Raw genomic sequence first — 26,807 nt, forward strand, 5'->3', positions numbered from 1 at the left:
TTACCCTCCAATAACCTCACGGGCTAACTCAGGTCATTATGTGCAAACCCAACCTAAGTGGTCAGCCAATACTGATCAGGTTCAAACAAAAACACAAGCTGAGACAGTCCCGAAGGAGTTTACGTAAAATTCTTAACAATAGACCAATAATGTGTGAAGTCCAGGAAATTGAGGTCGAGAATTCCTTGTGCTGCTCTCACTGTAACTTTGTAACTTTGTCAGACATGAGGCAGGGATCTGCTCTCTGGCAATTTTTGGCTTCTGGGACGGAGTTCTATTTTGGGTTTAGTACAAATTTAGTTAGAGCTACTGCCTTCCCAACATCAAAGAATCAATCTGCACATGGGTAGTGAAGACCCAGTGATTTGGGGGTGAGTGGGCCAAGATTTCAGACACAGGATGGTTAGTAAGCCAAATGAGATCAGCATATTGTTTTCATATTTTTAGGCACCTGCACAAGCCATTCATTTTTTTTTAACCACTTAGTCTTTTTGTTTCTGGTTGATTTTATTAATTCCAGTATCTGTGGTGTATATTGATTTCTAGTTTATGATGTTCTGCACTTATTTATATAGTTTTACTTAATATTGTTTCAAATAGATCACCGGTCTGAATTCAAACTCTAATCCTTAATTTAATGTTTATATACGTATTTATATCTATATCTTAGCCTCACAGAGCCTTTCAATTGACTCATTTGGTTACACATACTGCTTTATTTATATTTGTTTATTTATTAGATTTGTTTCTACTGCATATTTGCAATTGTACATTACTTTAGCATTACTCTGAACCTTTGCTCTGTTCCATTGACTTTTGAAAGGTCTATAATTTTTCAGAGGCTTTCTTTATATTTCTGTGTTGGTGTGCTGTGATGTGTGTTACATTCATGTCTGAGAACCTTTGTTCTCTGTCACTGTTTGTTGAGTAACTTAATGGGAAAAAAAACAGAACTATGATAAGACCATAAGACGTAGGCGCAGAAATTAAGTCGTTCAGCCCATCGGATCTGCTCCACTATTCAGTCATGGCTGATGAGTTTCTGAACCCCATTCTCCAGTTTTCTCCCTGTAACCCTTGATCCCGTTGATACTCAAGAACCTATCTATCTCAGTCTTAAATATATTCAATGACCTGACCTCCACAGCCTTCTGTGGCAATGATTTTCATGGATTCACCACTCTCTGGCTGAAGAAGTTTCTCTTTATTCCATTCTAAAAGGTCTTCCATTTACTCTGAGGCTATGCCCCCTGGTTCTAGTCTGTCCTACCAATGGAAACATCTCCCAAAATCCACTCTGTCCAGGCCATTCAGTATTCTGTAAGTTTCAATGAGATCCCCCCTCAACCTTCTAAACTGTATCAAGTATAGATCCAGAGTCCTCAAATGTTCTGGATTAGAGTGGTGCTGGAATAGCACAGCAGTTCAGGCAGCATCTGAGGAGCAGGAAAATCGATGTTTCGGGCAAAAGCCCTTCATCAGGAATACAGCCTCAAACGTTCCTCATATGTTAAGCTTTTCATTCTTGGGACCATTCTTATGAACATCCTCTGAACACACTCCAGAGCCAGGCCATCCTCCCTGAGATATGGGGTCGAAAACTGCGCATAATACTCCAAATGTGGTCTGACCAGAGCCTCATAGAGCCTCGGAAGTACATCCCTGCTTTTATATTCAAGTCCTCTCAAAATAAATGCCAATATTGCATTTGCCTTCATAGCTACTGACTCAACCTGCAAGTTTATCTTGAGAGAATCCTGGACTAGAACTCCCAGATCTCTCACAAGATATAAGATAATCATTAATTAATCCAATAGGGAGTTCAGGAGAAATGTTTTACCCAGACCCTAGTTACAGTGTCAAGTTCAGATTCACAAAGGATTGTTAAGGTGACAACAGAGAGGACTTTAAGGGGAAGTGAGGTTATCACGCGGGGATAAAGGAATGGAAATATATGTTGATGGTGTAAGATGGAAGGAGGCTCCAGTGGGATAAATGCCAACATGGACTTGTTAAACTGAATGGCCTGTCTTTTTGCTTTAAAAGTCTTCATAATTCTCTGTAATGCCATGTAAATTATAGCATGTGGTGTGTTTGCACAAGGCATTTATGTCTCAGACTGTTCATTACTATAATATATGTACTCTGTGTGTGTATATATACAGTCTTTATTCTTCACTATTGGAATTACATTATGTGATGTGTCTGTATAATGTATTTATGTCTCTGACCTTCCACTCTCCTTTACTATGTATTCTATTTATATGTGTTGTGCTTACATAATGTTTTACACTGGGTTGTTTGCAAATTTATATCGACACTGGGGACGTGGAGGCCAATTCCGTAATTGATACACTGGCCACATTCTGGGAAATTCATTTTAAGCACAACTGCAGCAAGAGCTGCACTTGTAGTGGACAGATCTGATGGTCGATTAGTGATGTGCTGTTTGGCTGAAAAGCAGGAAGTGATCGTGAGTTGATGCTGCGCTACACTATGGCCTCTCTGGTTCTTCAATACAGCCCTCACTGCACCTGCCTATGTCAGTGTCTATGGATGAAGAGGGCACATGTTTGGACAGCTTACTGTACTTCATTGAAGCTTTCCCAGAATCTAACCTAAAATCACTACTGGGAAGATACTATATATTAAATGGTGCAGTATTGTCCATTTGTTGTAAAGAGGATGAGCAACTGCCTACTACCATCACCTCCCATTGATGACCAACCCTGTTCAATATACCATGTTCAATATATCATGTTCACTGTCCCCCTACACTGCCATCTCACTATATTAGAGCCCAGAATCTGCTGCATCCAATGATATAATTTCCTTGTATTTAGTATTAATGTGTAATAAATAATGTTACTTCAAAGTCTAACCTTAAGAAAGTGCTTGACCTTGACTACTCCTTGGCCTGTTCGAATGCCAATCTCATCGTGTGGCATGAAACCGCACAGTAAAAGAGTGATGGCATGACCAGGCAGAGTGAGAGGCCCTGCAAAGTAGGTTTAGGGTCAGGAATAGCCTGGAAAAAGTTTAATTTATTAAATGTATATTTTCCAAAACAGCTTAAAGGTTTCTTTTAAAATATAAACAAAGCTTATCGTGGTGTGATTTTAACTTGCTTTAAAAAGACAGTTGAGATTTACCTGCTCACTACTATTTAAAGAAAATATAAGATTGTGCAAAGGTACAGGAAGCCTTTTGAAAATATATTTGTGATATGTTATATATTATATTCAATACTGAAAGCACACACTGGTGTGAAAGAAACAAACTGAACAGTTGAAATAAATATAAACAAAACAATTATTTCACATTACAAATAAAAGTGAAATTCTGCATTAATTGGGAAGGATTACAGGTGAAGAGTCTAATACTTTGAAAAACTGAGCATATATAAAATCTACATTTGTAATGTTTTGAGGGATATTTAAATCATCTGGATTCAAACAGTGTCTTCTCCATTCTCACATCACATTAAAGCATTTACATAGTTGAAGTACTTTGAGTTCCCTGTGATCTAAGTAAATTCAGAAGACACTTTGCAAAGAGGCAGGTTCCACTTAACAGTAGTTGAATGTTCAGGTACTCTGCTGTTGCTGATTCAGGGATATAGACTAGAAGGTTAGCATGCTGCCTCAGCTTCAGATAATGGTTTGAATCCTGCGCTGGAGGAATGGAGATCAGTGTGGAATTTCAGACTGGCCTTGGTCCTGGTAATGGGCAGGAAAGGAATGCCAGGAGCAGACCCAAGAGACTAGCTGACCAATTCTAGTTCAACACATTGTTCTCCCGCTCTTGGTCATCCTTTGTGCCCACACTCTCGGTACACTGCCTCCACACAACAACTCTTCATGATCCACGTGAATCATACCTGACCTTTGGTCAAAGCTTTTGTTTTTCTCATATTCAACAACAAAATGTTCAAAGGTTTTGAAAGCATCACAGCCCCGATAGGGAACAGTGCACAGTAAAACAGATGATTCAGGTCTGATACATCTTGTATACTTCAAAGTGGAGGACCAGTGTGAATAGTACTTACATTTTACTGGGTTTTTTTTCCCTCTGGGAATTGTTTTATTGCTCCTGTAATTTTCCCATTGATTTTGCTGGCAGCAGCATCTTGGAGATTAATCTTGAAAATGCTGGAGGCCTTAGAACTTTGGTGTCACCCTGATGGTGTGTAACTAACAGAAAGCCCAATGTTACTCACTCACTGGGATAGTTATTAATTAGACTCTGAGGAGGCTCAACACTGGGACTCTTTGTGCATCCATCTGTGACAGAAATGTTATAAATTGGCAGTGGAGCATAAACCAGGACTCGCTTGTAATAAGATATTATATGGATTGTTGACTGAAGGTAAGCCACACCCTTGTGAACGTCAGCAGTCTTCACTAAATGGATAGGCAGTAAGGGAAGGCATTCTTGGGTCCCAGTGCAATGTTGATCAGATGCCATTATGACAACTGCATAGTTCAGTCACTATTATCAAAGCAGATGCATATAGTTACCCCTTTACTGCACAACTCCCACCAACTCTTTATCCTCACTCAGTATTTCCACATCTTTCTATATGCTCGCCCCTCCCGGTAAACAGTCTCTGTGTTTTTCTGAGAAAGTCTGTGGGGTAGTTTCACCATTGTCCTTGATCCAATCTGCAGAGTGACCAGGTGTGGAGGTCAGACCATTTCAAACACTTTGTTTTGAGGGTCCTCATCCTTTGTCCCCATCATTAGTGGCTGTGTTCACACAGTTTCCTCCTGAGGATCATGATCTGCACCCAACCTGTTACTGCCTGCAAAACCAAGGCACTTCTGTTTCTTTGGGCCTTGCCATTTGCCATTCGGTCAAGGTACAGTCTTGGTGGTTGGAGCTTCACAAATGCAATACTCCCATTTTGCTGGTCTGTCAGCCACATCTAAGTTCCTTTTTGCATTGTGGGCAGGTCATGACCCCCATGTCTCTGGGTGAAGGGGCAGGCTTGGTCTGTCTTGTGGCGTTCCTCTTTGTATTGTGCCTGTTCTTGCTCTTATGCCATGATGCTTGACATTAGTGCATGGGAAAGGGAGGAAAATTGTGATGGCAGCCTGCAGCCCATCAAAAGCTAGTTTAGTAGGGCTAAATGAAAATCTTCATTCTCTCTTAGAAGATTCTTTATGGTAAATACCCCTTCTCTTGGTTCTGACAGTGGCTTGAGGGTACCTGGATGATCTCGTAATGTGGACAAATCCATATGAGGTCGTTAAGGATCAAGAACAGTCAGTGGCAAAATGTGGTGCATTGTCAGAGATAACATCTCTGATTCCAAATGTGGAAAACATGGTTTTCAAAGAGATCATAATGCCTTTGAAGGTGGTTTGATTGAATGTCTGGACCACCAGGAACAATTGTCAATGGAGCCATCCATTAAGCTCAAATAGATCAATGCCAAGTCACTCCCAGAACCTATTAGTTCCTTATTAGTGACTGATGAAAGGGCCAACCATATTTTTTAGAGGGAAGCATAGACGAGCAGCATTTTATTTAAATATCGAGAGACAGTGGTCCAAAGAGAGTCGGGTGTGCTTACACAAAATGTTTGTGTGACATATGGCCAGTAATTATGAAGGCAAAAAAAAGGTTACTCTTTATTGCAAGATAGATGGTATTTAGCAGTTCGGCATGGCTCATGACAGCTGTGTAAGGTGTTAGTGAGAAGGCGCCTTCAGAAATATAGATAGTTTTGGTCTCTTTTCCCAAGTAAGAATACATGATGCTGCTGGGAATAAAATCACTGAGCTAAGCCCTGAGATGAGGAAGTTGTCATATGAGGAAAGATTGAGGAGGTTGGGCCTAATACTCATTGGAGTTTAGAAGCATGATAAATGATCTATTGAAACATCTAGAATTCTGAGGGAGCTTGATAGGGTGCATACTGAGAGCATATCTCCCTTTGTAGGAGAATCCACAATGAGGAAGTGTGGTTTGAGTATAATGGAAGTCTGGTCCATTTAAGACAGAGGTTACAGGAATTTCCTTTCTCAGAGGATTATGAATCCTTCGAAATCTCTACCACAGAGAGCTGTAGAGCTTGAGTGATTGGATGTATTGAATGTCTGATGGACAGGTTCTTAAAATGTAGGAGTGTCAGGGCTTACAGGAACAGCTAAGGGAATGGGAGCTCAGGCCAAGATCTTATCATGATCTTATTGAAGGGTGTAACATTTGCGCTGCCATTCAGGCTGCAATTGGAGTATTGTGTACAGTTTTGGGACCCTGGTACAGGAAAGACATAGTTAAATGGGAAAGAATGCAAAGAAGATTTACGAGGATGTTGCCAGGACTAGTGGGCCTGAGTTATCAGAAGATGTTGGCTGGGATAGGACTTTATTCCTTGGAATGTAGGAGAATTAGGGGTGACCTTACTGAGGTATATAAAATCATGAGGGGCATTGATAAGATGGATGCAGATTGTCTTTTACCCAGGGATGGGGAATTTAAAACTAGAGGACATAGGGTTAAGGTGAGTGAGGTAAGATTTTAAAAAGTCCTAAGGGGCAATTTCTTTGTACAGAAAGTGATGCATACATGGAATGGGCTGCCAGAGAAAGAGGTTGAGGCAGGTGTAACAGCAACATTTAAAAATCATTTGGATAGCTACATGAATGGGAAGGCTTTAGAGGGATATGGGCCAAATGTGGGCAATTGGAACTCACTGAGTGGGCACCATGGTCAGCATGAGCTGAAAATGTGTTGCTGGAAAAGCGCAGCAGGTCAGACAGCATCCAAGGAGCGGGAGATTCGACGTTTAGGGCATAAACCCTTCTTCAAGAAGAAGATTCTTGAAGAAGAGCTTATGCCCGAAACATCAAATCTCCTGTTCCTTGGATGCTGCCTGACCTGCTGCGCTTTTCCAGCAACACATTTTCAGCTCTGATCTCCAGCATCTGCAGACCTCACTTTCTCCACCATGGTCAGCATGGACCAGTTTGGGCTGAAGGGCCTGTTTCCATGCTGTATGACTCTATGAGGGGTTTGTTGTATGAAGAAAGATTGAAAAGTTTAGGCCGGTACTGTCTGGAATTTAGAAGCCTGAAGGGACATCAGATTGAGGTATTCAAGATGATAAAAGGTGTGGATAAAATAGACATGGAATGGATGCTTCCACTTGTGGGGCATTCTAGGACGCGAGGTCATAGTCTTAGAATAAGGGGTAGCAAATTTAAAACAGACTTGAGGTGAAACTACATCTCCCAGAGGGTTGTGAATCTGTGGAATTCCCTACCCCAAAGTGTGGTGGATGCTGGGACAGTGAGTAAATCTAAGGAGGGGTTAAACAGCTTTTTAGTTGGTAATGAGTTGAAGGGATATAGGGAGAAGGCAGGAAAATGGGGGTGAGGAGCATATCAGACATGATCGAATGGCAGAGCGGACCCGATGGGGTGAAGAGGCTTGAAGGACGATGTGGTCTACTCCCCTTACTCCTGCTCCTATTTCTTATATTCTTAAGGTAGGAGAGTTAAGGTAAACTCAGAGAATATCCTGTTTGTATAACAATGGGGATCCTGCTCCAAGCCCCAGATGCTTAGCGTTTTAGACCCAACAAACGAAGGAGCGTAGTTAGGAAGAGCCTTTCACATTCCATTACAAACATTAGATAACCTGCTCAGAACCTAATTAATACATCTCATCAGAACTTCTTATTAATACTTTATAGAACCTTTCCAGAATTTCATTAATGATCCTTTGTCAAACCCATTAATAATTAGATTAGATTACTTACTTACAGTGTGGAAACAGGCCCTTCGACCCAAGAAGTCCACACCGACCCGCAACCCACCCATACCCCTACATTTACCCCTTACCTAACACTATGGGCAATTTAGCATGGCCAATTCACCTGACCTGCACATCTTTGGACTGTGGGAGGAAACCGGAGTACCCGGAGGAAACCCATGCAGACACGGGAGAATGAGCAAACTCCACACAGTCTGTCGCCTGAGTTCGGAATTGAACCTGGGTCTCTGGCGCTGTGAGGCAGCAGTGCTAACCACTGTGCCACCGTGCTGCCCACAATTGTGCATGCAGCACATCTTAATTTTCTTAGTTGGTACAATATTAATAATCCTTCTCAAAGTTTCCAGAATAATTCTTCTTGGAACACATCTATCTGAAAACCACATTCATAAATCTTTCTTGGAACCAATTAATTATCCACTTTTGGTAGCCCCTTTCGTCAATAAACCTTGTGGCTCCCAGAAGACAATTAATCATGCTTTTCCCTCTACTAGTATTAAGCCTCTCCTGTGAATAGTTTTACATCAACAACTTAAGTTATGTTATGGTACACACCTGAATAGGTGGGATTTAAACACATACCTTCTGTTTTAGGGTAGAGATGCTTCCCCACTGTGCCACAAAAGCCAAAGTTACAACTCTATCCTATTAGTAACCTCTTCAGGCTACTAAAACCTTCCTCAGTAGTTTATTCTCTGGTAAGCAGATGACTAAAACCAAAAGATGCATTCACTTGGCCCTGGGTGTCCTTGGGTTTGTTGGGATTCAGTGCACCAAACAACACAAGGTGTGTGGAATTTTTAAGATGACCTGTGTGGTAAATAATGGCCTTTTTTTTTAATTGGAGATGACATGACTTGGGCATATTGGTAATATCCTTGAAAAAGAGCCCATGATAATAGTCATGCTTGGTTCTTTTCAGCTGGCAACTCTTACCATGCCAGCCAGCATGAAGCATAGATGGGACAATAGTGACATCTACTGGTGCAGCATCAAATAACATAATGATCACGTGCCAGTTATCTCAGAATTGCTAAGACCAGGTGACTTGCTCTGAAACTGTTCAGGAACTGTTCCTTCTAGTATGTAAACATGGACCATTGTTGATAGTTCACTGTATTGAGAAATTGTCTGGAGAGAAGCAGGTCATTAACCTGTCAGTAACCGGCTTGTGTATCTATAAACGTAATGGCCTACTTGTACTTTATATTGATAGGCATAGAACATAGAACATAGAAGGATACAGCGCAGTACAGGCCCTTCGGCCCTCGATGTTGCGCCGACCGAATCCTACCTAACCTATACTAGCCCAATAACTTCCAAATGCCTATCCAATGCCCGCTTAAATGAACATAAAGAAGGAGAGTTCACCACTGATACGGGCAGGGCATTCCATGAACTCACAACCCGCTGTGTGAAGAATCTACCCCTAACATCTGTCCTATACCTACCACCCCTTAATTTAAAGCTATGTCCCCTAGTAACACCTGACTCCATTAGCGGTAAAAGGTTCTTAGTATCTACCCTATCTAAACCCCTAATCATCTTATACACTTCTATCAGATCTCCCCTAAACCTTCTCTTCTCCAATGAGAACAGCCCCAAGTGCCTCAGCCTTTCCTCATAAGATTTTCCTACCATTCCAGGCAACATCCTGGTAAACCTCCTCTGCACTCGTTCTAAAGCTTCCACATCCTTCCTATAGTATGGCGACCAAAACTGCACACAATACTCCAGATGAGGCCTCACCAGAGTCTTATACAACTGCAACATGACCTCAGGACTCCGGAACTCAATTCCTCTGCCAATAAACCAATAAGTTAGTTTATTACTAACATCCAAACCTATCTCATCAACTGTACCTATTTGATTAAAATTCTGACATGCCTCAACAGAACAGATGCTGAAAGGGTGTTTCTTCTTCAGGGAGGGACTAGAACTAGGCGAAGTGGTTAAAAAATAAGGGCAAAGGTGATTTTTTTTCTCTTAAAGGGTCAGGAATATGTACAACTCTCTTCCATAGAGACTGCTGGGGGCAGGCTCATTGAGTGTTTTTATAACAGGGTTAGATCAATTCTTGACCAATGAGGGAGTCAAAAAGATATCAGGGTTAGGTAGGAAAGTGGAGTTGAGGCCAAATCAGATCAGCTATGATCTTATTGGGTGCTAGAGCAGGCACATCGAGGCTGAATGGCCTATTCTCCAAATCCGCCTTCATAAGTACAAGGGACATGTCGTGTAAGGTTTGGGTAAACAACGGATGTTCCATCCAGATCAGCTCATCCTGGACTGGGGATTTGGCATTTTGCCAAAGCAAAACTCTCCAGCCACAGGGAAGGCAGCATCATCCAACTCCCCTGAACCCCACCCAAGTGTTTGTCTGGCTCTCTCCTTCCTGAGCAAGATGGGTGGGCAGCTGCAAAACAGGGTCAAGTACCTGAGCTCAGAGGCTGAGGTCATCTCACAAAATGGTGGTTACCCTGACTTAAGCAAGTCTTTGTTTGAAGCCACATAACTGAGCTGAAACTTCTAGTAACCCCCCCAGTGATCCACCCTTGGCCCCTTCCTAATTTGCAACTAAAACCACAGCCATCTGCTTTCACATTTACAATGACATGGAACTGTGCCTCAAACCCAGCTCCCTTGACTGCTCCACTACTGTTAAATTATCAGACTGCTCCTCTGGTATCAGGATTAGAATTAGCTTCATTATCAAATGTGTACAGTGACAAGTTTACAATTACCACTTACAGTGCCACCTCAGCTGGAACGATCCCTAGGTACAGCTACAGTTCTTAGAAAAATAGAGAAGTACAAAGTCCAGCATTGCAGATTTTAAGTATAAGTTATAAAATGTAGAAAACAAAGTTCAGAACAATGGTCTTCCAACACAGCCCATGCTGGCACCTAGCTTCCACTTTGCACTGGGCCTTCACTCCAGACCTCGTATAGAGCGAGAAAGAATTTCCTCTGATTAAATATTAGGAAGACTGAAATCATTGTTTTTCAGCCCTGCTATTAACTCTGCCCCAAGTTACCGATTTTACTCCGCAATTGTCTCAGGCCAAATGAGTCCATGTGCAACGTTGGTGTCTAATTGGGCCCTGAGACCTGCTTCTGACCATACCCTCTTCCTAAGACCACCTATTGCTTTTGTCTCATTGCAAAACTCTCCCATCTTGCCTAAACCTGTCTGCTACTGGAACCTCCCCAACCCCCCCTCCCCCTGGCTCCATCCCTTGGTCTTTGCCATCAAATTGACATCATTATCCTGACCCACTCCCTGCTGGCCTCTTGCAGTCTACTCTCCATAAACTGGAGGTCATCCTAAACTGCCACCAAATCCTATTCCCCTATCATCCTTTACTGGGACAAATTGGATCCCAGCTCTACAAAAAGCAGTGATTTTAAAATTTATTATCTTTGTTCCATTCACGTTCCCCTGTGGCCTCACCCTTACTAGATTGATACCTGGAATTAGCAAGTGGTCTTTCAAGGAAAGATTGGACACACTCAGCTTGTTTCCATTGGCGTTTAGAAGAGAGAAGGGTGGCTTGATTGAAGTGTGCAAGACCCTGAATGGTTTTGATAAAATGGGCAAAGAAATGATGAAATTAGGGGGCCACTGTTTAAAATGTGGACATTGGCCTTCAAAGACAGAATTGAGGAGATTTTTATTCTCTGCGGATTTATGCAGGTTGGGAGATTTCTGCCTCAGGAGGTGATGGAGGCCATTTGAATAATTTTAAGACTGAGTTAGATACATGTTGAGCAAGGAAATGGAATGTTGTCAGGGTTGGTAGAAATGCAGAATTCGGACAACAAATAGATAAGCCATGACGTTATTCAATGGCAGCACAAGCTTGAGGGGCCAAATTTCTGCCCCTAGTTTGTTTGTTTATATATATGTTAGGCTTAGAAAAGCTAGTTATAGAGTCATAGAGTAATAGAGATGTACAGCACAGAAACAGACCAACTCGTCCATGCTGACCAGATATTCTAACCTAATCGACTCGCATTTGCCAGCACTTGGCCCATTTCCCTCTAAACCCTTCTTATTCATATACTCATCCAGATGCCTTTTAAACATCGTAATTGTACCAGCATTCACCACTTCATCTGGTAGCTCATTCTGTACACCCTCTGCGTGAAAAACCCCAGCAATGCTAAGGCAGCTCTCCATAGAGAGGGTGAGAAAATTGAAGAGAGTATTGCCCTGTGGTCATTGCATGGGGAGGTGACAACTGCAATCCTGCTGTTATGGACAATGTGTCCCCCCTGAGCTCACTACAGAATGGTACATTATCCAGAAAGTTGGGAGATAGTAAAAGTAAAATAAAGGTAAGTAAAATCATTGAAAAGATAAGAGGCCATCACATTTGGTCAAGTAGATTTAGCAGTGTCTCAGAACTCATCATGAGAAATGTTAACAACAGTTTTACAGTGAGTAGTTCTGGCAAGAATCATATTTCACAAGAATCTCACCCCAGCTGATAAATGTTACTGAGAATGGGTTGTATGTTAATTATGAATGCAGGTAGCATAGCTGGCTGATCATTTATCAGACAGTCGACTAGTTATTGATAACAGCAGTTGTATATTGTTTAAATGTATGAATTGAATTTAAATGCATTGGCTGATTGTGTTCCATGCTAAAGAGTAAACAAGGATGAGGCGGCACAGATTTAAGGAGTTTGGTAAGAGATGCAGAGGGAATGTAAAGAAGCAGTTTTATTTATTTACATAGTGGATGGTTATGCAATAGAATTCACTGCTACGAGGGTGCTGCAAGTGGAGATAATCTACAGTTGGACACTTGAAATAGATAAATTTATCGAGTTATAGGGTATATTTGTGAATGGGACTGACTGGGTTTCCTCTACAGAGAGTTGGAATAGACTCGATGGACCAAGTGACCTCTTTCTGCATTATAATTACTATAGGACAGTCTATAATGCTAAGTGACAAGTGATAAGTAATAGAAGCCAGACATTCTCAGAAACATAAATACACTTTTAGGGGCTTACTCAGTCCATAGATTAGTTGCTCTGGTTAGATTTGTATGAAATTCCTCATTGGACTACTTTAACACAGGGACAACGCTTACCAAAAATCAGCAAAGTTACATTTTTGTCAGGTTTCATGGAGGGTTTCACTCCGTGAGTCCGAATGACTTTCCTCATGCTATCTTCCCAAAGTCACCTTGCAAGCTATGGACCATACCCCAGGAGTGCCCCATTTATTGTATTCATCCACTTACCACAGATGGAGATATTGGTCACTGCTGAGACCTCCCAGGGATTCCTGGAACTGGTGCCATCTTTAATATCATGCTGTGTACCTGGTCAAGTGCTGGCAATCTACCGGTACCCTGCACGGTTCCTGCCAATTGCCCTAGACGGGTCAGGTGGAGGGAAATTGGAACCAGACTTCGACAACGGGATCTTATGTCCTAGTGGACCAGGTGCAGTTGCTAACCGTGGTGGGTGTTCTGAGATGTTGGGGGCCAATGGAGGTCTGAAGGAGCTGGTTACCACGCTGACATTTAGATTAGGAGTGTTACCACCTGGTTTCTATCCAGTGGGTGGGCAGAATGGGAAACTGTGTATAAATGAGGTGAGATACATGCAAAATCAGGAGGGCAAAAAGGGGGAAATGAGATAGCTTTGACAAATAGAGTTAAGGAAAATCCAGGAAAATCTTGATCAGATAGGCCAATGAGCTGAGAAGTGGCAGGTGGAGTTTAATTTAGATAAATGCGAGGTGCTGCATTTTGGGAAAACAAATCTTAGCAGCACTTGTACACTTAATGGTAAGGTCCTAGGGAATGTTGCTGATCAAAGAGACCTTAGAGTGCAGGTTCATAGCTCCTTGAAATTGGAGTCGCAGGTAGATAGGATAGTGAAGAAGGCATTTGGTATGCTTTCCTTTATTGGTAGGAGTATTGAGTACAGGAGTTGGGAGGCCATGTTGTGGCTGTACAGGACATTGGTTAGGCCACTTTTGGAATATTGTGTGCAATTCGATCTCCTTCCTATTGGAAGGATATTGTGAAACTTGAAAAGGTTCAGAAAAGATGTACAAGGTTGTTGCCAGGGTTGGAGGATTTGAGCTATAAGGAGAGGTTGAATAGACTGGGGCTGTTTTCCCTGGAGCATCGGAGGCTGAGGGGTGACATTAAAGAGGTTTATAAAATCATGAGGGGCATGGATAGGATAAATACACAAAGTTTTTTCCCTGGGGTGGGGGAATCCGGAACTAGAGGGCATAGGGTTAGGGTGAGAGGGGAAAGATATAAGTGGTACGAATATGCAAGGAGCTGCCAGGGGAAGTGGTGGAGGCTGGTACAATTGCAACATTTAAAAGGCATTTGGATGGGTATATGAATAGGAAGGGTTTGGAGGGAAATGGGCCAACTGCTAGATTGGGTTGGGATATCTGGTCAGCATGGACTGGTTGGACCGAAAGGTCTGTTTCCATGCTGTACATCTTAATGCGTCTATGACTGTAAATAGTCATCTCCATACTCATTATCAGGAATCTCATCTCCCTAATCAACACTTGGTTGGAAAATGGGATTTTTGCTCTTGACAGCAGGTCACTCCTGGTGTCATATGATTTTCCCAACTCTCCCACTCACATCCACATTGATCTGCAGCTGGGAAGATTCTGCCCATCATTTCACTGGGTCAAAGCTGTAATGTTACTCCAATGGGTGAAGCAATGGGACACGAGGGGAAGTTCAGTCTAAATTGTGTCTGATGATGGTTCTGTAATGTGCTTGGCATCTCCCATATTCAGAGTAAAAGGAATTAGGGTGCGGGGGTTACAGAGCCAATGGTCATTTTTATGTTAGAGTTAGTTTGATGATGCACTGTTAATAAGGGTAGAAGTTTTTGCTGTGTGATACGTTCCACAACTGGGTTGTTAGTTGTCCCTTTAATCATAGACTCTCTGCATTGTGGAAACAAGCCATTTGGCCCATTGAGTCTACACTGATCCTCCAAAGAAAATCCCATCCAGACTCAACCTATCCAGGTAATCCTGCAGTTCCTATGACTAACCCATCGAGACTGCAGATCCCTGGACACTATGGGTAATTTAGCATGGCCAATCCACCTGACCTGCACACCTTTGGACTGTGGGAGGAAACTGGAGCACCCGGAGGAAACCCACGCAGACATGGGGAGAATGTGCAAACACAGACAGTCCCCCGAGGAATGGAATCCGACCCGTCTCCCTGGTGCTGTGAAGCAGCAGTGCTAACACGGAGCCATTGCGCCGCCCTAGAGGCTCAAGGCTTCAATTACTGTTAAGTAAGCAAAGGCTCACGTTCCTCAGAGGTTACATGATATTTGGCAAGGGACTCTGCAGAGTGCAATGTCCCTCAGGATGTAGGACAACTGGCTGCCTGTGCGCAGCGTCTCGCGTACCTGTGCATCTAGCATTGAACACCGGTGAACACCATGCTGAACAAGAGTGTGCTACAGTGCACATCTGCAGACACCATGGTGCATATTTATCCACACCATACAGCACATTTACTATGGGTACAACATCAAATCGTACCTCACTCTCCGTGGTAACTCGAATTGTGGAACTGCTGCAGCAGGGAAGCCTTTTGAGGAAATGCCTCCTCCCTGCAAGATGTGTTCAGCTGATATCCCCAACCTCTTTTCTCCCCATAGCACCTGCAAGTTCTTTTCTCCTCAGGATATCATCCAATTTCCTTCTGAAAACCAAGGTCGAATCTGCCATCAACCCCACCGTCATATTCCAGATCCGAAGCCTCACAGCTTACAGCATGTCTTCTCATGTCGCATTTGATTGTTTTATAAATCATTTTATGTTAGTGACTTCTGGTTTTTGACCCGTTCAGCAGTGGGAACTGTCTTTCTCTCTATCTCTGTCTCTAATTACAGTGTCCAGGCTGGTTTGATGACCTGCATAATCTAACTTCTCCTTTGTTCCCCGAACAGCAATCCAGAAAGCTCACGCAGTAAAAACCCAGCGATGGTCCACCCAAGGGCAGAGATCCCGCAGCCTGCGTCACCGGAGGACAAGCCGATGTTGCTGATCAGTAATCCCTTGTACGAAGCAGTTGACCAGAAACAAGGCGCCATCTTGAGGAAAGAGCAGGTTGTCCCGCAGAACCTGAGGAAAGGCGCCCCGGCAAAAGCGGAGAGGTTGTCCCCTCCCTTGGTACACGCCGCCAATAAGCCGGCCCAGCCGGGAGCGGGCAAGTGGTCAAACCGGCAGGAGCTGCTCCCTGTACCCCAGAGCAGGAGGCGGTCGCACACCTGCTCAGAATTGAGAAGGTCAGGCCAAGGGACACCACACTCTGGTCAGGTAGAGGCCAAGGCTGACCGTTCCATTTCGGGGGTCACCTCACTTAGTGAGCAACCCGCTTCACTGGCCAGGCCCCCGCTGCCGATGAAGAGTCAGAAAGTACTGCAGCTACAGCATGCGACAAAAGACTACAGAGAAACCTCGGTGTTATCGAACCACACCAAGCACCATAGCAACGAGTCCTTGGGGCAACAGGCTAGTGTGTCGGTAAGTACAGTACCAACTCTCCCATGTACGCAATAGGAGGAACTGTTTAGAGATGGTATGGCACAACTCTAGACCAGACGGGGTCTCCAAACTCAGAGTCAGAGACATTACCACTGTGCCACAAGAGCCCTAACAATGGAAGGTACATCCTTAGATTTGACAATGTTCTGAGAATGCTTGCCAGATTGATGTCTGTGTTGTCTTAAGCAGAAAGATTGCGCAGGTTGGGCTCATGCTTATGAAGTTTAAAAGAATGAGAGATGTTTCTTTTTGAAATTTATACAATTCTGAGGGGACTCTGAGAGTGTAGATGTAGAGAGGATGTTTTTCTCTCTTTGGAGTGAAACTGGGGAGCGGCTTTCACACAAAAGAAAGGAGAAGTTTGTATTCTCTGCCCATCAGGCTCTAATTAGCAAATTCATGATGGAGGTCCATCGATTTTCGTGTGGCAAGACTATTAAGAAGTATGGAGTTAAGGCAATAAGTGGAGTTGAGTTATAAATTGGTAAGGATTGAATTGAGTGCCAGAGTTTGCTTGGAAATTCTGAGAGGGAGAGAGAGAGAGAGAGAGAAAGAGAGAGAGAGAGAGAGTTACAATCACTCTCATCAACATCTCATTTGGTAAAGGCTGGTCCATTTGGTGACTGTAACATGTAGCTGATATACTCTGGTGTACTGATTAAGATAAGAGAATGAGAGTCAAGGACACAGTCCTATCCTTTGCAACTGCTTTATATAAATGAGCACAATGAAATGTAGCCTGTACACACAGTAGTCTTGAGGGCTCTTGTGGTTTAGTGGGAGTGCCTGTCTCTGGGCCAGAAGATCCAGGTTCAAGTCCCATTAGCTCCAGAGGAATGTCATGTATGTCCTAACGTGTTGATTAAAAATAATAACTGCACACGAGACCTGGAATTCACATGTGTCCCTGAGCCAGCCAAATGAAGTAGGAATAGGATTCAAGTGCTCATTCTGAGAAACAGCCCTGGATTCATGTAGATATGAGTTCACATTCTAACAAATTAAATGCAATAATTCTGGGAAACAGGAAAAGCATAACTCAGCCATCTTATGAATGCTCTTCAGGCAATTGGACCTTGGATCGAATTGACAGTGCAGAAAGCCCACATTCTCCACTTTGGTTAAGATGGCATGATGGCTCAGTGGTTAGCACTGCTGTCTCATAGCACCAGGGACTTGGGTTCAATTCTGGCCTCAGGCAACTGTCTGTATGGAGTTTGCACATTGTGTCTGTGTGGGTTTCCTCCCACAGTCCAAAGATGTGCAGGTTGGGTGAATTGGCCATGCTAAATTGCCGATCCTGTTCAGGGATGTGTAGGTTAGGTGCATTAGTTAGGGGGATGGGTTACTCTCTGGATGGTTAGTGTGGACTTGTTGGGCCGAATGGCCTGTTTCCATACTGTAGGGATTCTATGATGAAACGTGCAAGTCAGCCCACTTCATCTAAACCCCTTTATGACTCATCCTCCATTTTTTATCCAGTACTTTAGCCACTAACCATGAGTGGTCAATTGGGAATCCCAATGTGATTAATTCCATTTTTGATTGATAAATTAATTATGAATATTATATTGTCATTGGACTTGCCTGACTGTGTCTAAACATTAACTATCTTGTGTATTTCTTGGCAAAATGCTAAGATTAAAGCAGAGTGCATGAGTTTTTTGATTGTTAGAAGCATTGAACATCCTTCCTCATCGAACAGTGGCGGATTTTACTATTGCATGAGGCTAAAACAGTATCTTGGAACAACATCTGTAGTTAGTTTACCAGTCCCACTGGATTACATTGGACTGTATTCTTTTTGCTTTGTCCAGGGGATGTGGAGGATGCCAAATGAACCAGAATTTATTGCCCATCCCTAATTGTTCTTGGAGCAGTGGTGGTGAGTTGACTTCTTGAACCACTGCTGTCCATATGATGACATCCACAGTGCTGTTCAGAAGGGTGTTCCAACATTTTGACCCAATGAAAAACAATGATATACCATGTCTACTCAAATAAAAGTCCACCTCATGTAAAAGTCTATCCCCCCCCCACTCCCCCCCCCCCACCCCCAGCCCGACCCCAAACAATCTGGAATTTTCCACATACCTTATGTTAAAATCGACCCTAGTTCTTCATAGATAACAGATCGGTATTGGTAAGTCACGTGTTATCCTGTACATAAGTATTATGATGAGGAATTTTTTTTTGTGCTATAATGTGTTTCGATGTACAATTCACACCAATTTGGTGTGAAGGTTTAAGATGCATCAGGTCACAGTCTCTCTTTGTGTGTAGCTCAACTGACTTTAGTTACCCTGTAGCACTCGTAGAATACAGTCATATTACCATAATTCATTGTGTTTTTTTTCTTTATTTGTCCAGAGATCAATTGGGTTTCTGCTAATGATATAGTATTTTGGACTGTAGCATGAATTACAACCCCTGAAAAGTAGTATCCATATAATAGTCGACCCCATAAATTTAACCTTCAAAAGTTGTCTAAAAAAGTTGGCTTTTACACGAGTATATGCAGTAGTTCCAAGTCATGATGGTGTGTGACTTGGAGGGGAACTCCCAGAAAAAAAAACACTAATGAATGTAGTAGCCCCACATGAGCTCTGTTTTGAAACATATAAGATGAGTCAATATGCAGTTATACTGTTTTATTTTCTATTTGGGCTTACTTGGTGCTGTTTCAATGTACTTCCGGCCCAGGCAATAAATGAGGGCTAATGGTTAGGTCCTATTAAATTAATGAATAGTAAACATCATCAGTGATGCAAGCTGCCATTGATACACATTTGGAACAGTGGCCATGCTGCCGTGGTTCAGGGAATACATGTTCGTATCTACTTATGTACATGATATAAATAGTTAGTAAAGGAACCTGTTGAGCAGCATGAAGACAGATCTCTCTCTTTACAACTCAGTAGCTTCACACTACACTCAAGGACATAAATTTAGAGATGCTTAAACTGCTCAAACAATGCTTTCAAGTCCACACATTACATGGACCTTCATTGCAAATGGTTGCTTCAGGAAACATGGTGACCAGATGATGGACATGATGCATACTACCATGTCCTGACAGTAAACATATTCAGTGAAAGAGAGCACCCTGAGCATGAAGATTATGTGGTCATTGACTGGATCTTAGAAGATCTTTCAAACGAGAAGATTCCCATTTTAGATGCATCATGGGAGGAGAGCTGAAGCTAGGCCCCAAGCCATTCTCTCAGTAACATCAGTTTGCATGGAAAATATTACTAATCTCAACTATTTTATTCTGTCTATTTACAGTGACCAAATCCCCACTCATGGCGAGATGAAAGTTCCTTGTCAGAAGTTTTCAGAAGTGCAAAGCGTTTTCTGCTTGTCTTTGGCTTACACACACTCTCGACAAATGCAAATTGTGGTTATTCTAAAGAGAGAATCAGCAGAGCCGGATGTCAGGAATGATGCAGTGAATCTCTCTGTCACCTCCCTCTTCTCCATGAGTTGGATAGCTAGCTGTCAGGTACAGTTCAGAGCGGATGCTCAGTAGCTAGAAGTGAGGAGGCTTGAAGAAACCGTCAATGTTATAGGATTTCCAATACCGTGCCCCCTTCGATGGACATGTTCTTCATTAGGATCTGGTGGCCAGCTATGGAGGACCTTCACATTCCTTCAGTATGAGCTGACCAGAGTCTCTTGCTGCTCCACCGTTTGGCTGAACCAATGGTGACTGGAGCCATGCTCTGTACTCATGGGCCCCGTGGTTCAGCTCAGGAAAGGACACTTGGATAAACCGTCTACTGACACTCCCCAGCTGGACACAAACAATCAAGAGCTTTCATTTCTTTAGCGCCTCCCGAACCCAGGATGACCCAAGGACAGTTTTGAAGTGTAATCACTGTTTTTTTTTAATATTGATCATTGCTGGCTATATCCACATTGCTCATCACTATTCGTTAAGAGTCAGTCACATTGCTGGAGGTCTGGAGTCAGATGTAGGCCAGACTAAGATGGCAGCTTCCTTCCCTTAAGGCATTAATGAACAATGGTTACCATTAGATCCATAATTCCAGATTTTGATTGAGTTCGAATTCTAAGCATTCTGCCTTGGTGGGTTTTGAACTCAGATCCCCAAAACATCACTGGGGTCTCTGGATTACTAGACCAATAACAACACCATTAGGCTATTACTTCACCTTATAGCATAGAAAATGCAACAGCCACTTTATATAGAGCATGCTTCCATAAATGGCAGAGTATTGCTCACTTGATAAAAGCTGCTGTATGGATTTGTTCCATGTTTGTTAGGGTATCAATAAGGAATCCCTGTGCTTCTTCCAATAGTCCTAAGGGAATTTTACATCTGCCTGAAAGAGGGGCCAAGACCTGGATTTAATACCTATTCCTGCAAATGGGAATACTAGCGATGCTGCACACCCCTCTGCACTGCACTACAATGTCATCATAGATTTTATGGTAAATTCCATAACTTACTGTCTCAGTGGGAAGAGCGCTTATTACTGGCTTGTGATGAGAAAGGGCTAAGTAGTTGAGGTAGTGGGAAATGATCATTGCAGGAACATTTTCACCAGTGGAGAGGGAAGGATGAGAGTGGTGGGCATTGTGATTTGATTTATGTGCACTCTAAATCTTATGTGCCTTCAGATGTTATATTAGCTCATGAATTATGCTGAATAATGTGTTTGTGAGGTGACAGTGACTTGGCATTGGACCAAGCGAGGCATCAAGGAACTCGAGCAATACTAGAGTCAATAGGAATCGGGGGAAAGCTCTCCATAAGTTAGAGTCAGACCTAGAACAAAGGAAAATGGTAGTGCTCTGGAGGTTAACCATCTCAGTTGCTAACAATGCTGCAGCCATTTCTCAGCATGATGCCCTCGAACCCTACTACATTCAGCTGTTTTAGCAATGACCTTGTCTCGATCATAAAGTGGGAATATTTGCTGATGATTGTACAATGTCTCGTGTTAGCTGTGAGTCCTCAGGTACTGAAGCAGTCCATGTTCAAATGCAAAAAGACCTGGACAATGCCTAGGCTTGGGCAGGTAGTGACAAATATCACTTTATATAACAAAAGTGCCATTACCACAAGAGAGAATCTAACCACCACCCCTTGACATTCAATCCATTACCATCGTTGAATCCCGTCTATCAACATTTTGGGGATTGTCATTGACCAGAGCCTGAATTGGTCAAATAAATTGGCTACAAGACAAGTCAGAGGTCAGGAATTTTGTAACAAGTGGCTCATCTCCTGTTTTCCCAAAGCCTGACCAGTATCAACAAGGCACAAGTCAGAAGAGTGATGGAATACTCTCTACTTGCTTGGATGGGCACAGCTGCAACAATATTCAACAGCATTATCCAGGGCAAACATCCACTTGATTAGAACCCCATCTATCAGCTGTAATTCCCTCCCCCGCTGTAGTACCAGTCTGTACCATTTACAAGAACCAGGGCAGAAACTCACCAAGGCTTTTTCTACAGCACATTCTGTACCCATGACCCATACCACCCTAGAAGGACAACATGAAAGATGCAGCATCAGCACTGCAAATTCCCCTCCAAGCCATCATGAGGGTTTGAAACATATCAACATTCCTTTACGGTCGCTGGTTTAAAATCTTGGAACTCCGTCCTTACCAGCACTGTGGGACTCCCTGTACTGCAAGAACTGCAGTGGTTCAACAAGATAGCTCATCACCACCTTCTCAAGGGCAGTTTGTTTGGACAACAGATGCTGGCATTTCCAGTGATGCCCACATCTTGTGAAGACTTTAAATAAAACAACATGCCTTGTGTTCAAAGGCTTTGTTTCACTAATGCAAGCCCTTCCACACGGGAGATGACCACTTCACAGGTGCCAAGTTTTCCCTGCTTTGGAGTCCCAATGTGCTCCATCTGAGGAGGTGGCCACCTCATCCACAATTCGACTCCTTCCCCCAGCCCACACCATTCTACCAGCAACTGCTTCCCTGCCTCAGATCTTTTGTTATCCTGTGTGCCATCAATCTCTACTGACATTATTCCATTAACTAACGGTGCAAAGAAATGCAAAGACAGCATTTGCATTTCTGAACTCCCTTTCACATCCATTCCAAAGTCTCTCAGGGTCCATTAACCACAAATTCAAGTGTAGTTTGGTGTTGTTTTAGATGGGTGGTAAAGCGTGATTTACAATGCTGTCTGCAGTTCCTAGACACAGGGGAGTGACTTTGCTACATGTTAGGATCTTGAGGAATTATGTTCTCTGAAATGTAAACATTTCTGTTGAATTTTTATGATGTTGCCTTGAAGTTGTATGAGAACACCAATGAAGAAGCTCGCAGGTGAAATAAAAGATGTTTGAATCAATTATTTTTCAAAGAAGAATTCAATTTTTCCTTCTCTTTATTGGCCTATCTTGGTCTACTCCACAGCAGCAGGCCCAGTCCCAGGGAGATGGCACAACCACACAGCCTGCTCCAATATTATTGCCCTTCGAGAGAACTCAGAATAACTCCTGCTGCCTACCTTCTCCACTGAGAACGGCACTGGACTCCAGTCAGCAATTCTTCACAGCAGCAAGCGTGACGGAGTTTAAACCTGGTCCCCGCACCTCTCATTATGATCTCAATTCTCAGAGCTCCATCATGCAAAGCCAGCTCACTGTTTCTGTTCCCATTCTCCATTCACACTGGGATAACATAGCAAGGGCTAATTAGCAAGCCTTGGAAAGGATATGTTCGTCCTCCATTCCATCTGATTGGAAACCCCATTTTCCAAAATTCTGCTTCTGGGAATCCCCCATAAAAAGAAACATCCACTCAGCCTTGCTCTGTCAGGCTACCTCAGGATTGGTTGCTAACTGGTTACTGATTGGTTGAGCTGTTGCCATGGAGAATGTGGGAGTTATTTCCCCCAAGCTCTTGTTTAGTTGAAAAGGCTTCAACCTGTTTTTGTTTTGGGCCTCTTCCTCACTCCGTTGGCCTAACAGGAATCTCGTTATGTAGACCACCTACATAAAGTATTGCGGTGGGGGCATATGATGCAATGAGGGATCTAATAAGCTTGTATTTAATAGAACACTAACAATGCCATCTTGGATAGGTGGCCTTGGCATTTTAAACTGTACCCACTCAGAGGGTTGAAATGACCCCATGTAGTTTTCTTGTTTCTCCCACGGGCAGGCAGCCATTGGTGGGATAGAGCCAGTTGAAACACTCGGATTTTATCTCACTGGCAACACGTAAGTCAAAATGCATTCTTTTCACGAGTCTAAGTGTGCCCTCCCACCCCACCCACCAACAGTCTTGTCTTTCTATAAGTTAATACATTCATTTATCTTTTTTCTCTCTGTTTGGCGCTGTGAACATACTCTTTATTCTGCTTTCAGTAATTCTCCTGGTGATCATGGCATTAAAACTGGTTATATCTCCTTTCTTTAGAAGGAGGAATTTAAAGAAAATAACACAACTCCTCTATTCCAAATGAATGGTGACTGTCCTGGCCTGCAATGAGGTGTTTGATCCTCATTGTATTGATGTGACTTGTACTGTGAGCTGTTGGCAATGCACAAACTGGCCAATCTGGCTTTGATACTGTCTATATTTTAAAATGTACCTTATTTCCAAATATACCACTTCGAAATACCTCAATTCCAAAATCTCTTTAACTTTAAATACTGCTGATCTTGCTAATGTTGATGTTGCTTTGTGCACTTCCTGTGCAGCAGTAACCCTGTATGCCTCACTTTGTCTATTTGTGTGTCCTTGTTTGCTATGATCTGCCTGCAAAACAAAACTTTTCACTGTAATTGGGTACACGTGACTACAATAAATCATATCAAATCATTACCTTGAAGAAAAAAAGTATCCACAACCCTTCAAAGCTAATGGATGTATTTCTATTTTGGGACTCTGTATGATGTTAATGAAGAAATTTGGTTACATTTGGGATGTAGATCAATGAATATGAATGCAATTGGGGTTGGTAATTTGGGGTCCTTTGAGATAGAAATGAGTGCTGGATTTGCTTTATTGGTATAAAAGCAAAAACAAAACAATTGGTATATTGGATTTCCACATGGAAGAGATGGGAAATGGTTTCCGGTACATTGAAATATTGTTCAAAGAGAGTGATTATCTTCACATGTTAGTGAATGGATTTGTAATGTTGATTCAAATTGAAATTAGTTCCAACAATGAAAAGGTTTAGCACATTGACATTCTGTACTTGAACCAGCTACCTTCATATCCCTTTGAAATATAATCGTGTTTCCTTGATTAAGCCATGCGTCTCCCTACTTGAATTTCCTTTGTGGTCTTATTACCCATTAATACCGGGTATTATTAATATAGTTCAGTAGCAAATTGGACAAGGTTGTGAGAGAACTGATTTTAGAAAGGGGATTATCCATTTATTCTCAGTCAAAAATGATGTAGAGGGTGCATGCAACAATTGAGGTCTCAGGAACACTTTCATCCAACACACAAGCCATATATAATGACTAGTTTTCTATCACTGTCTGCTTCCAACTACTAAACAAACTCACACTGGATGATAATTATTTTGAATTTAAGCATCATCCTCCAGGGCATTACGCATCAATAAGACAACAGATTCCACTCAGGGATATATAGTGGCGAGATTCTTCAGACCCCTTCAGTCTGCTTTTTCATTCAACTATATCATGGCTGATCTTCGATCTCAATGCTTTTTTCCTGCACTATCCTCATTTCTCTTGATATCTTTGATGTCTAGACATCTATCCACCACTCCAGCATGGAGAAATTTCTCCTTATCTCAGTTCTAAATAGCAAAACTCTTATTTTGAAAGGGTCTAAACATTAGAGAGATAGGAATGCGTGATAAGTTTTAGAAAGAAAAAATGCTTTTTTTGAATTCATTCACAGGACATGTGTGTTGTCACTATTTATTCATTTTAATTTCTCTTGAGAAGGTACTGGTGAGCTCCCTTCTTGAACAGAGTTGAAAAGTGGGGTGCTGGAAAGGGGAGCAGGCCAGGCAGCATCCAAGGAGCAGGAGAATCGACGTTTCCGGCATAACCAACACCACACTTTTCAACTCTGGTCTCCAGCATCTGCAGTCCTCACTTTCTCCCTTCTTGAACAGTCAGTGTGGTAAAGTCTAAGGGCTGAACATGGCAACTGGCCTGCCAACAATGGAAGTAACTGTTCTGGAAGTAACTGTAGCACACAAATCTCAGAAGCTCACCCAGACAGAAACAAAATAAGCGGAAACACATCCCACATGTCATTAGGGAGGGATTTCCAGGATTTTGACTTCGCAACAGTGAAGGGAAAGTGATTTAGCTCCTGGTCTGGATGAGTTGTGGCTTGCAGGGGGTCTTGCAGATATGATAGTCTTCTCATGCATTTGCTGACCTTGTCCTTCTAGCTGGTGGAGATCACGGATTTCAAATATGTCGTAAAAACCGAAAGAACTGCGGATACTGTAAATTGGGAACATAAATTGCTGGAAAAGCTCAGCAGGTCTGGCAGCCTGTGTGGAAAGAAATCAAGAGTTAATGTTTTGGGTCGAGTGACCCTTCCTCAGAACTGATGGTAGCTAGGAAAATTTCGGTTCATATGCAGACATTAGAGTGGGGGGTGGGGGTGAAGGGCTAAGAAGCAAACCTCAATGGGGTTAGCACTCAAAGAGAGACTACAGTTGCGCAAAGTAGTAGATAAGGATCTGGCTATGAGGGTGAATAGCTGTTAATGGAAGACTATTAGTGGCTAACAATAGGCTGTCTGTAATAGCGACCATTAGTATTTCTGGTATAACTTGTGTTTCATCAATGCAAATTGGCTATCTCACGATTGACAAATAGTACATACTGTTTGGATAGTGCAAACTTTCTATTGCACAGGTATAGCGATTTTCTACAGCACGGTTTTCTATGGTGTGATGTTGCACAGGAACGCAACCATGGCATTATACCAGAAACACCTATATGTCATAACAAGGCCTGGTGTATGGGGGTTGGGGTAAAGAGAACTCAAGCCCTAAAGTTATTGAAATCAATATTGAGTCCAGGGACCCCAAGCAGAAAAAAATAAGTTGCTGGAATAAGTCATACTGGACTTGAAACCTTCACTTTTTTTTTCTGCACGGACGCTGCCAGACCTGCTGAGTTTCAGCAGCACTTTCACTTTTGATGACATTAACACGGTGCTCAAGGTCAATGCAGGCTGAGAGGGATGGGCAAGACTGGCGCATATCAACAGCTCACAGCGCCTGTATGAAAGATGGCGACACGAAGCCCAAATGGTTGTCCAACCTGCCGCCTGTTTGGAAACTTGGGTACTTTAAAATGCGACTACTCTTCTGTTTTTCTATCTCAATCGAGGGGCTGTAGTCCGTAGCTTTAGTACGATTCTTGCCCCGACGCCTCGACAGGCAGATAGTCGGGAAGCTCGGCGCCGCTGTGTGTGGAA

At 42.7% G+C, this 26,807-nt stretch overlaps 1 protein-coding gene across 2 annotated transcripts in view; it reads left to right on the forward strand.

Moving 5' to 3' along the window:
- The window catches only part of inpp5d (inositol polyphosphate-5-phosphatase D), a 110,776-nt gene extending 88,075 nt beyond the window's left edge, over positions 1-22,701 (forward strand). Inside the window, exons 26-27 of one of the 2 annotated variants that reach the window (XM_060834936.1) lie at positions 15,765-16,341; positions 19,651-22,701. In XM_060834936.1, the coding sequence (XP_060690919.1) occupies positions 15,765-16,341; positions 19,651-19,653 (580 nt within the window). In that variant the 3' untranslated portion in view covers positions 19,654-22,701. Of the gene's footprint in view, positions 1-15,764; positions 16,342-18,179; positions 18,248-19,650 lie in introns of those variants that run through there. The other variant, XM_060834934.1, reaches the window with a different exon arrangement.
- Positions 22,702-26,807: the final 4,106 nt, after the last annotated feature.

Source organism: Hemiscyllium ocellatum, chromosome 13, assembly GCF_020745735.1.
Source record: "Hemiscyllium ocellatum isolate sHemOce1 chromosome 13, sHemOce1.pat.X.cur, whole genome shotgun sequence".
NCBI classification, from domain to species: domain Eukaryota; kingdom Metazoa; phylum Chordata; class Chondrichthyes; order Orectolobiformes; family Hemiscylliidae; genus Hemiscyllium; species Hemiscyllium ocellatum.